Consider the following 11124-nt stretch of genomic DNA (forward strand, 5'->3'; position numbering starts at 1 on the left):
AAGTGTACTGTTGACAGATTTCACTCCGAGTGCATTGCTGTTTACATTCATTCCGTGTTTTATTTTTAAACGATGTTGTTTTTCTCGCTGAAATAAACCAAAAACAAATTACGGATCTTGTGATGGTCTCCACCGCTACGGATTTTACGTCTCTTGATGAGAGCGATTGCAAGGAAGCACTGGACAAAATTCGTTTTTATATTGCAAACTATGAGCAACTGTGCCGCTTGTGCTTGACCAACGATCGCCTGGTAAATCTGTTCTCAAATGCTCACGGCAGGAATGTGTTCTGTGTTAGGAATTTTATTAAAGAATCACTCCGGATGTTGGGACAAACTGTATGATGAGTTGTGTAGGGTTTTGAAGCATAATTTTTCACATGCTCGTTTTCTTAACAGATTAACGAGGAGGACAGGCTGCCAAATTTCATCTGCGAAAAGTGTGAACGGAATCTGAACATAATATTTAATTTCAAGAAACAATGTGAAGACTCCAGGAGAATTTTGGAAAAGGTACGGGATAAGACCATTGCACCGGATGATTTGAGAAAATCTGATCATAGTCAAGCTGAAGTAAATGACCTCCAGAGTTGGGAGGAAACGAACAATGTCGGGTCGTTTTATGAGGAATCCTCGAAGAAGGTGCGTTAGATGAATAATGTTATAAATACAACTATTTTAGTATTCTTTCACTTACCACAGAGCATTACCGTTGAAAAAGTTGAAGGAAATGTCAGGGTGGAAAAGCCATGTGAAGGGACGGATATAATAGAACCATACTCAAATGAGATCAAACAGGAAGATTGCGGTTCTGGATTTCTATTTGTGAAAACAGAATACAACATAGAACAAAATGATATCACAAATTTGGTCGAAAAAAAGTGTACTGTGAATCAAGAAGATTTTACAGAAAATCGTGATAAATTTGAACAAACTGTCAGGGTGGAAGAATCGTTTGTCGAAACAGTTGCAGTAAAGACAGAACCAAATGAGATCGAACAGGAAATGAGCGATTTAGGAATGCTATTTCTAGGAACGGAATATAACATAGAACAGAATGATGCCACAAATCTGTTCGAAGAGAGCTATACTGTGAAACAGGAAGAATTTCTAGAAGATAAATGTTCGGATGTGGAATGGAGTCCGGACAAATTGAAACAAACGAATTATGTGGTGCTTGGAGAGACTGAAAAAAACACACGTGAAGCAAAAAATGTACGAAGGACACGAAGGAAGAAGATTGCCTTGAAAAATTGTTTCAAAAAAACCTCCAAAGTTAAAACAATTTGCACCGTTTGTGGAGCGCTAGTTCAAAACATTCAAAACCATATGGTAATCCATGAAGAAATTCGTCCACACCAATGTGCTGAGTGTCCGAAAAATTTCACGAATCGGAACAAACTACAAACTCATATTAACAGTGTACATCTGAAGAAAAGAGATTATGAATGTGAAATTTGCGGCAAAGCCTACTTGGAGAGAAATAATCTCAGAAGACACCTTCGTTTCCACCAGGGCGAGCCGAAGTTCAAATGTGATTTATGCCCGGAAGCGTTCCAGTTCGCCGATAAATTACGCAGCCATACACTACTGACACATACTGAGGCCAAAAAACATGAATGCCACGTAGGGATCTAACTGATCATTGGGGTCCAATAACGTGTTACTTGTTTGATAATTTACTTTTCTATTCATAGGTTTGTGGAACAATGTTCCTCCTGGAATCCACACTGAACAAACACCTGAAATTGCACAACAACGATAGACCTCACAAATGCGAATTTTGTGAAAAGACCTTTCGATTGGCTTCGTGTAAAGTTATCCATATGCGAACGCACACGGGCGAAAAGCCATTACTATGTCGAATATGTGGAATTGGGTTTGCTCACCACAAAGCTCGTAGTACACACATGGAAACGGAGCATGCGGAAGAACTGATCGCAAAGAAAAAGGCAAGATGCAGGATGAAATCGAAAAACGTTGAAACAAATTGCGAGGAATTTTCTAAGAAAGTGAGAAAGATTAGTAATGTTGCAAACAAGGAATATTTTAGTATTCTTTTAGCTACCACAAAGCATAAACGTTGGAAAGGTTCAAGCAACTTCCAAGATGGAAGAAACATGTGAAGGAATTGGTGCAGGTCAAGCAGGATCAGATGAGATCATACAAGAAGTTGCCGATCTAGGAGTACTTGGTGTTTTGAGAACAGAACACAGCATAGAAAATAATGATATAACAAATCCAACCAAAGAGGATTATTCTGTGAAGCTGGAGCATTTAACAGAAAACAAAGAATCGCTAAAGGATGAATGTCCGGATGAGGATTGGAATCGGGATAAACTGAAACAAACAAACGATTTGTTATGTGCAGAGTCTGAAAAGGGCACCACTGGAGCGAAAAGGGAACGAAGGACACGGAGAAAGAAGAACACAGAGAAGGATTGTTCCATAAAAATACCCAAAGAAAAAACAAAATGTCCCATTTGTGGATCGCTACTTCGCAACATTAGGGCTCATATGTTAATTCATGAAAAAGTTCGCCCACATCAATGTACGAAGTGTCCGAAGAACTTCACGTCTAGCAACAAGTTACAATGCCATATCAATGGTGTCCATCTGAAAATAAGAGATCATGAATGTGAAATTTGCGGCAAAGCATACTCGGAGAAAAACAATCTCAAAAGACACCAAAGCCGTGTGCACGGGGACGAAGTATAGATGTGATCTGTGTTCTGAAAAAACGTCCCTGTTCGCTGAAATGGCACGCTCCCATGAACTATCTTATACTCAGGAAAAAAAATGGATGGGTTATATATATGATATAACCGCAAGGTGTACGTGGACTACCGTTGGCTTAGTTATCATTTGTTTGTATTGATTAAATTATTGATTGAATGAAACAGTTTTCGAATTCAATTGAACTCAACATAAGTATAAGTAAAGAATTTGAACGAACGCCTTGTAATGTAGGATATCTTGGTTTTGATGGCTGTGTTAAGGAATAACGCAAGTTCCTCCAACTTGCATGTATTTGCAATGCCAATTTTGCCCAGGCATCTCGGTTGCGAAGTCTGTGCTGGGGAACCCATAAATCGGGCCAATCAAACGCCCTATGTTAGGGCGTTTAGAAAGCGCTTGACATTTTACAGTTATTCAATTGCTTATCCCAGGAAAAATAACATATTGTCAATTGTGATAGATGCGTAGATATATTTCCTATCAATTGATGCAAACATCTTTCCGATTAAATTATTCCGATTAAAAATCTATTAAGAAATGTTCGGGGTCTAAGCATTCGAAATTTTTCATTTTTACCTGCATGTTCTGTGTTTAGGTTTTCATTTGGGCCCCAAGTATTCCGGTTAGACGTAATCCCACGTCAAAGAGCATCAGTTACAAGTGAAAAAATAATAACTGGAATACAGTGTGTTATTTTTCCTATGTCTTTATTTATATGTCTGCGGCAAAATGTTGCTCCTGAGAACCACGCTTAACAAACATATGCACGGATATGAAACTGTTTGCATGCAAATCCACAATGTCACTGTAATGTCGAATATTTTCCACTAAAAAAAATCACTGCACTGCCGAATACACGGAATCACAGGGCTCGCAGTTTACAGTTTACTACTTCGAATTATATTCTAGAAAGAAATAAAATCTATGAATTGATTCTTTGGTAGTGTTTTTCTTCATATAGTGAGTTACTCGTTACGACGAACATAAGCCAACTTTATAAGGAGGGTTGTTTGGTAAACGACTGGACTAAGCGTACTATCGGTACTTCGTGTATCTGCAGGCATAAAAAAGACCCCATTCGTGGTTATTAGCTTCTTGTTCTTGTCTCCAAATATGCCCACCTAATCTGAAAGGATTTGTTGAGAATCGTACCCGGATGGTGAAGCCCACTTCTCGCATAACACGTTCCGGTATCTCGTTGAAAAGCAGACAGGATAATCCATCCCCTTTTCGATGACCTCTGTGAGGCTAGATCGTCAGTTACCTAGGATACTTTTGTCAGCTTTCGGGAATGCCATGCTCGTCCGTGATTCTCCAGAGCGGATGTCGATCGATGGTATCATATGCGACAAATATTCTCGATCTAGAAAATTGAGTTCTCCCTGTAAAACTCCTCAAATTAATTTGAAAGCGATCTAAAATGCATAATTGACAGATTTCACTACGAGTGCAGTATTGTTTACATTCAGTCCGTGTTTTATTTTCTAATCATGTTATCTTTCTCGCTGAAATAAACCAAAACACGAATCTCGAGTCTAGTAATGGTTTCCGCCACTACTGAGTATACATCTCTTGATGAGAGCGAATGCAAGGAAGAGCTGGACCGAATTCGTTTTTATATTGCGAACTATAAGCAACTGTGCCGCTTGTGCTTGACCAACGAGCGCCTGGTGAACCTGTACTCAAATGTTCACGGCAGGAATGTGTTCTATGTTAGGAATTTTATCAAAGAATCGCTTCGGGTGTTGGAACAGACTGTATGATTTGATGTGTAGAGTGATTTTGAAGCACCATTACTCACATACACATTTTCTTAACAGATTGACAAGAAGGACAGGCTGCCAAATTTCATCTGCGAAAAGTGTGAACGCAATTTGAACATAATATTTAATTTTAAGAAGAAATGTGAAGATTCAAGGAGGATTTTAGAAAAAGTACGGGATAAAACCATCGTACCAGAGGACTTAAGAAAATTGGATCATGGCCAAACCGATAGAATCGCTAGCCACAATTGGGGGAGGACGAAAATGGTGGAATCGAATTGTGAGAAAATTCTGAAGAAGGTACACGTATGATGAAAAATATTGCAAACATAAGTATAATTTATCCTTTCAGCTGCCACAAAGCATTAACGTTGAAAAAGTTAAAGAAACTACCAAGGAGGAAGAACCATGTAATCGAACAAATGCAGTAAAAGCAGAATCAGACGAGCTCAAACAGGAAGTAAGCGATCTAGGGTCGCTATTTCCGGGAACAGAGTTCAACTTAGAACTAAATGATATTACAAATCTAGTCGAAGAGAATCGTACTGCGAAAGAGGAGGATGTAACTGAACACCACGAAAGTGGTGAAGAATTGCTTGAAGATAAGGATTCAGATGAGGATTGGTGTCCGGACAAATCGAAACAAACGAATGATGAGGTGTGTTCAGAGACTGAAAAAAGCGCCATTGAAGCGAAAAAAGAACGAAGGAAACGAGGAAAAAAGAATACTGTCTTGAAAGATCGCTCCAGAAAACTGGCCAAAGAGAAAACGATTTGCCCCATTTGTGGAGCGCTAGTTAACAACATTAAATGCCATATGGTGATCCATGAAGAAGTTCGCCCACACCAATGTGCGGAGTGTCCGAAAAACTTCACGTCTCGGAACAAACTACAGTCCCACATTAACAGTGTCCATCTGAAGAAAAGAGATTATAAATGTGAAATTTGCGGTAAAGCATTTTTGGAGAAGAACAATCTCAAGGGTCACCTTCGTATCCACAAAGGTGATCGAAAGTACAAATGTGATCTATGTCCGAAAACGTTCCTGTTCGCTGGAACGTTACGCTGCCATAAACTGACCCATACTCAGGATAAGAAGCATGAGTGTCAGGTATAGAGTTGTTCACTGAGTTTCATTGTGTTATTTTTCTTAGACAGCTTTCTTTTTTTGCTCTCAGGTCTGCGGTAAAATGTTTCTCATGCGAACCACGCTAAACAAGCATCTGCACGTACACAGCAACGAGAGACCCCACAAGTGCGACATTTGTGATAAGGCCTTCCGGACGTCCACCCATAAAATTATCCACATGCGAACACACACTGGCGAGAAGCCACTGCAGTGTCGGATATGTGGAATTGGGTTCGCCCACCATAAGGCTCGTAGTGTACATATGAAAACGAAGCATGCGGAAGAACTGATTGCAATGGATATGCTGGACGAAAGAGGATATCTCAAGTTTTAAAATAGGTAAGGATAAAGTACTGTGTGTGGCAATGCGCGAATACACGTTTCGCGGTGATTTTTTTTCGGAAGGGAAGTTATATTTTCTATGTCCGAAATCCTGATTTGCAATACATTTACGAGCTTGAGCTTGGGTAGACTGTGCACTTCGTAGTTACTCTCTGTGATTGACCTGAACCAGCGAAATTGCACAAAGAACACACCGAATAACGCTTGGGAGTAGCAAACCTTTCTCATTGTACATGTTTCGGTGATTCGAACTTTAAATAGTCAATAAAAACGCCGGCCATGTATAGTATAGTCTCTAGAGAAAGGGAAGGAATGTTAGTATGATATTCGTCGCCCGAAGGCCAGAAGGGTCGCCTCTATAGCGTGGTTCCCTAGCGTTTTTCAAAGAAGGGATAGTTGTTAGTGAGAGGAGGTATGAATCAGTATTCACTTTGGTGAGTGATGTGATTAGGAGTTCATCCATTTCTTTCTTTCCATAATAACCATGGATAACAGCTATTACAACCATCCTCTTTAGGGGCTTTGGACCCTCTGCTCTGGTTCCCCATAGTTTCAGGTTCTTTTTCGAGCAAGCGACTATAGAGATCCGCCATTCGCAGGCGGAGTTACAGATTTGCAATACATTTACGATACATTTATCAATCAACTAATGGTAGAGTTCAAATAGTTAAAATGAAAACATGCAGGAAGTTGTATTCTAGGTTCTGAATGCATAGCAGTTACAGGGACTTGCCACGTTCAGTTCACCCGCATGTAATCGACAATGTTTGACAGGACCGCGATGGGGTTAGGGAAAATTTCAGGCAGCCAACTAGGACTTTGATCAGAAGATACCGATGTTCAATTTCCACTGTGACTAAGAACTTTTTATAGACTTGTGGGTCGAAAATGACGAGGAGCAAATAACGCGACGAAATAAATCAATTAAATTTAACTTTATTTCTGCACATGTGTTTACATACGTGAGGATACTTTTAGACTGACTTTGCTGCACTTGCATATTGATGTTCCGATAACTTTGTCAAATATCATATTTTAATCAGACATCTGGATTTTAAGTTACCATTTTTTTTCAACCGAAGAACACAGTTCTCACTATTGGAAAAAAATCTCATCCAGCTTACAATGTGTTGCATTTTGACACCACTTTCAACTCGGAAACTCGGAAACAATGTACGAATTCGCCAAAAATTTAATTTCCTAAATTCATACAAGCCCTCGCCTGGCAAACAAATTATAAAAACCAACATACTTTGTATTGTTTCGGATATTACTTTAGAATGCATCGAACTGTTGCATTGAAATAACTAATTAGTAAAAGGTTTGGTAACCCTGAAAAGCGCCATGGTTTCATGGAAGCAGCTGAAGACGGTTGAATCATGAATTCATTCAGGTTCTCACAAGAACAAGCTGGCCATACATTCTGTGAAATATACACCGGGAATTTTTCAATATTTGTTTTATGTTGGTACCTTACCAGTCAGTGTAGTGTCAGTGAATTTCAGTGAATAAATTTTTTTTCTGCAACGTTTTCAATATTTAGACATAAGAAATTTTGTCTAAACGTTAAAAATGTTCCAGAACACATTTGTTGACTCAACTTTGTCGAAAACACGAGTGTATGAATGGTATGAGACATTCAAGAAATCAATCAATAGGAGATGAGCGATTTACCACGTCAATAACGACTATCCACCTTTTCAACTGATGAAAACATCGCCAAATGAAAGGAATGGTGTTTGGAAAACGTAATTTAAATTTCAGAGAGCTAGCCAGTGAATTAAATATCTTACGAGACCGTTCGTAATATTTTGGCTGATGTTTTGGACATGAGAAAGGCGCAGCAAGACTAGTGCCAAAAAAGCTCGATCTTCTTCGAAAATGTCATCTGTCAATCTAGTGGCAATTTTTTTTTTTAAATTCTTTATTTGAGAGGTTTTCACCTTTTTATCGATGGCAGTGCCGCAAGGTTTCATTGACAACAGATCATTGCACATAAAATTATCACATAAAAATTGAACTACAAATGACATAAAATTTAAACACATATAAATCATTTTACGAAACATAACTTAACAAAAAACTTGCCGTTTGATTGCGTTTTGACCTCGGACCATGGATCCAGGCCAGTGAAGAGGAAGCCGTGCCGTTGAAGATGCCGAAGTGTTCTTATTCCCCTTCATCGTGGAGGGGAAGGAACAAGGATCTTCTTGACTGATCCATTGCTCAGACGTTAGATCTTGAAAAATAGTTCGGCATCTATTAGGTAGCAGAAAAGCGCTGCTACTCTTGCTGAATCGTCCCTCAAAATGTCTCTTACACTCCCGCTGATTCCATGAAGATTTCGCAGATCAAATTTCGGGCAACCACACAAGAAGTGCTCGAAGGAGTTGTGGATTTGGCGGTGGTCGCAGAGTAGATGGAAAGGTCCTCTATTGAATCCGTGTGAGACCGAGCAGTGACCGGTCCTCAGTCTGGACAGATTTCGTTGTTCTCTCATTCTTTTTACATCGTCAAACCTGACATTCGAGCCCTTAACTTTCCCGAGGAGCTGCCCTCTCTCTGCGAACCACCTTTCGGCCCAAAAGGTGCGGAAAGAGTTGGCAAATTCTGATCCCACGTTCATCCAATGGATAGTTACTGGCGATTCCCATTTCCGAAACTTATATTACCGCTTCGTGGGACCCGTTTTAACAGCATTGCAAAGATTAAAACGAATTCGCTGCTTGAACTGAAGACAATTCCTCAATACAGCTTTAAAAAATGTTTCGATGACTGGATTGTTTGTTGGAATATTTTACAGAATGTATTCGAATTGCATTTCGCTGTTACTCTAGTTGTTCTTTTTGGTCGATACAATTTGAGAAGCACAAAATTGTCCAATAAAACGTAGAATTTAACGCGTTTAGATAATGCTTGACATTTTATAATTATTCAACAGTTTATCTAAAAAATATTGTGATAGATGCGTAGAACTATTTCGAATCAATTGATGCGAACATCTTTGCGATCTATTAAGAAATGATCGAGTTATACACGATCGAAATCTTTTAGTGAAATTCTGGCAGTGGCCTCCAGAGGGGATGTCTATAGGAAATTTATGTTCGTTTTCGCTGATTAATTGGCCAGGAAGTTCTCGATTTGACAAGGGGTTTGCAGCTTTGTACAGAAAAGTTCTCGTCAAAGACAACGAACTCGACAACGTATAGGGAAGAGTGACTGCAGAAACGTTTCCTTCCGTTTATGGAGGCTCACAAAAGTCCGGTGAAATTTTGGCCAGAATTGGCAAGCTGTCGCTACAATCGAGAGGTGCTTCAGTGGTACCGTGACAATGGGGTCGATTGCAATTGCCCGCTATTCCGCCCAATCGAAAAATATTGGGTAATTTTCAAGCGGAAATTTGAGAAGGGTACCAAAGTGGCACGGAATACTGCAGACATGAAAAAATCGTAGAAGAAAATGACCGCTGAGGTTAACCAACAGAGTCCAAACTTTGATGAAGGGGATCCCATGAAAAGTACGAACATTCATGAAAACTGTAACGGAATATATTTTCGATATTTTTTTCTGAACAAAACAATAAATTATTTGATTTTAAATATAAAAGCATTTCTTGTACCTTCAACCAATCCCAAGATACTACTAGTTTTGTGATTGTGGATTCTAAATGAACCAAGCTTTTCGAGTCTCGATACACGGACGGTTCCAAAGAGATGCGAGGAGGTGGTTTCAGGGTAAGCGCACAATAATTCTCTAATTTCTAGCAAGAACCCCGCTGACATCTGCCAGGTGTTCTCGGTCAAAGCGGCCACTCAATCAAACAGATTCTGCGGTCGGCTGTTGGTCGCTTTGGACAGCTTCAAACGCAAATGAATTGCCGTTGAACGACTTCTGATTAGGAAAAATCATCCGCGAAGATTTTTTTGCTAAGACAAACAAGCCCAAGAGGCTGAAAGTCTCGAAACAAAGAACAATAAAAAATCTATAAAACTCTTGAATAAAATGTATACATATGGTACGAAGAGACATAAGAGTGGGAAAAAAGAAAAATAAATCGAGAGGTTGTATCCGAGACACGACCACTTAGGACCAAGGCGCCTAGAAGTATATACTAAGGTGGGCCAACTTGCTAAAACCACTCTTCAGCCATCTTGGAAGTCTACTGTGTTTTGTTTGTAAACAAAACACAATACGCTATTGCCGAAGCTCGCTCGTGATCAGTCTTTCTCTTTCACGCTACAAGCAAATAATTCCCCTTCTACTTTCTTCCGTGCTGTTTTCATATACCGCTCCCCTAACCAACTTAGTGACGAAACGGCCTCACCTAGTACCATAGACCCGTCTTGCTTAGGACGTTGGACTACGCAATCTTTTATTTCAAATTTGTTGGTTTATCATTTTGGACATTATTTGCGAATACGTCGAAATTCTATAAATAACTCTCTAGTAAAAAGTTCCGGGGACCCTGAAAAGGTTTAATGGCTTGCGTGGTTTTGTAGAATCATTTCGAGAAGCAACGATTCTTTCTTGCCTTTACGAGAGCAATACACTAATTGGTCATATGTCGCAATTTGTTTCTTTATATCAATGCACGCATTTCACTGATAAAACGTAAAACGAGCAGAGTAAGTGACCTTTTTTTGTTTCGGCCACAAAAAGATTCTGAGAATTTTCCTCAGAGGAGATGCAATACTTATACGCTAGCGACAGCTTACTCATTATGCAAGGGTGGAGTTTACTTCACAAATATTATCTTTTCGCTACCCCCCTTCGTTGTTTCTATTCTAGCGGCTGCATAAGTTGTCCGTTATTGACAGCTCTGTTCGGGAAAGCACACAAATGGACAGAACAAATGAATGGGGAAATGGTAATGCTTCCAATTTTCATCAGTTTAAACCACATGCAGACTATGGGATTGTAATGTGTAGCATATCAAACAAATCTTAGAAAATTTCCGATTCGATTTGGTTGAAAATCTTTAACATCCGTTCGCAGCAAAAATAGTTATTAACGTTAACTTTATTTCAAAAAAACCTTACCTGTTTGCTGATTTGTCACCCCTAATGTAAGACATAGTCCTACGTCAAAATCTTACCTGTCCTTGCTGCCATAAAACTGGAGAGGTGATAACTTCACTACGGCAATTATATGG

General features: G+C 39.4%; 2 protein-coding genes and 1 long non-coding RNA gene across 3 annotated transcripts in view; 2 read left to right on the forward strand and 1 right to left on the reverse strand.

The window, feature by feature from the left end:
* Positions 1 to 6318, forward strand: part of LOC129765979 (zinc finger protein 91-like) — a 43331-nt gene extending 37013 nt beyond the window's left edge. The window contains exons 6-14 of the mRNA XM_055766439.1: positions 281 to 338; positions 399 to 641; positions 702 to 1172; positions 1697 to 2011; positions 2064 to 2371; positions 4273 to 4495; positions 4559 to 4801; positions 4854 to 5612; positions 5680 to 6318. Coding sequence (XP_055622414.1) covers positions 281 to 338; positions 399 to 641; positions 702 to 1172; positions 1697 to 2011; positions 2064 to 2371; positions 4273 to 4495; positions 4559 to 4801; positions 4854 to 5612; positions 5680 to 5964 — 2905 coding nt within the window. The 3' untranslated portion in view covers positions 5965 to 6318. The remainder of the gene's footprint in view (positions 1 to 280; positions 339 to 398; positions 642 to 701; positions 1173 to 1696; positions 2012 to 2063; positions 2372 to 4272; positions 4496 to 4558; positions 4802 to 4853; positions 5613 to 5679) is intronic.
* LOC129768099 (zinc finger protein 62-like) lies at positions 21 to 2920 on the forward strand. Its single transcript, XM_055769520.1, has 5 exons — positions 21 to 338; positions 399 to 641; positions 702 to 1625; positions 1697 to 2011; positions 2064 to 2920. Exons 1-5 carry the CDS (start codon positions 123 to 125, stop codon positions 2715 to 2717), a joined length of 2352 nt encoding a protein of 783 aa, XP_055625495.1. The 5' UTR covers positions 21 to 122; the 3' UTR covers positions 2718 to 2920.
* LOC129768102 (uncharacterized) lies at positions 3431 to 4098 on the reverse strand. The gene is made up of 3 exons (XR_008741633.1): positions 3860 to 4098; positions 3708 to 3792; positions 3431 to 3643 (listed from the first exon to the last, which is right to left on the reverse strand). It is a non-coding gene; the product is annotated as an uncharacterized LOC129768102 (long non-coding RNA).
* Positions 6319 to 11124: the final 4806 nt, after the last annotated feature.

Source organism: Toxorhynchites rutilus, chromosome 2 (genome assembly GCF_029784135.1).
Source record: "Toxorhynchites rutilus septentrionalis strain SRP chromosome 2, ASM2978413v1, whole genome shotgun sequence".
Lineage (NCBI taxonomy): Eukaryota > Metazoa > Arthropoda > Insecta > Diptera > Culicidae > Toxorhynchites > Toxorhynchites rutilus.

Excerpts from the sequence above, each read along its gene's own strand:
- LOC129768099 (XM_055769520.1), top strand. The coding sequence starts at position 123 with ATGGTCTCCACCGCTACGGATTTTACGTCTCTTGATGAGAGCGATTGC. Across the intron at positions 642-701 it reads ATGAGGAATCCTCGAAGAAG|AGCATTACCGTTGAAAAAGT; the intron begins GTGCGTTAGATG and ends CACTTACCACAG. Across the intron at positions 2,012-2,063 it reads GCGAGGAATTTTCTAAGAAA|CTACCACAAAGCATAAACGT; the intron begins GTGAGAAAGATT and ends GTATTCTTTTAG.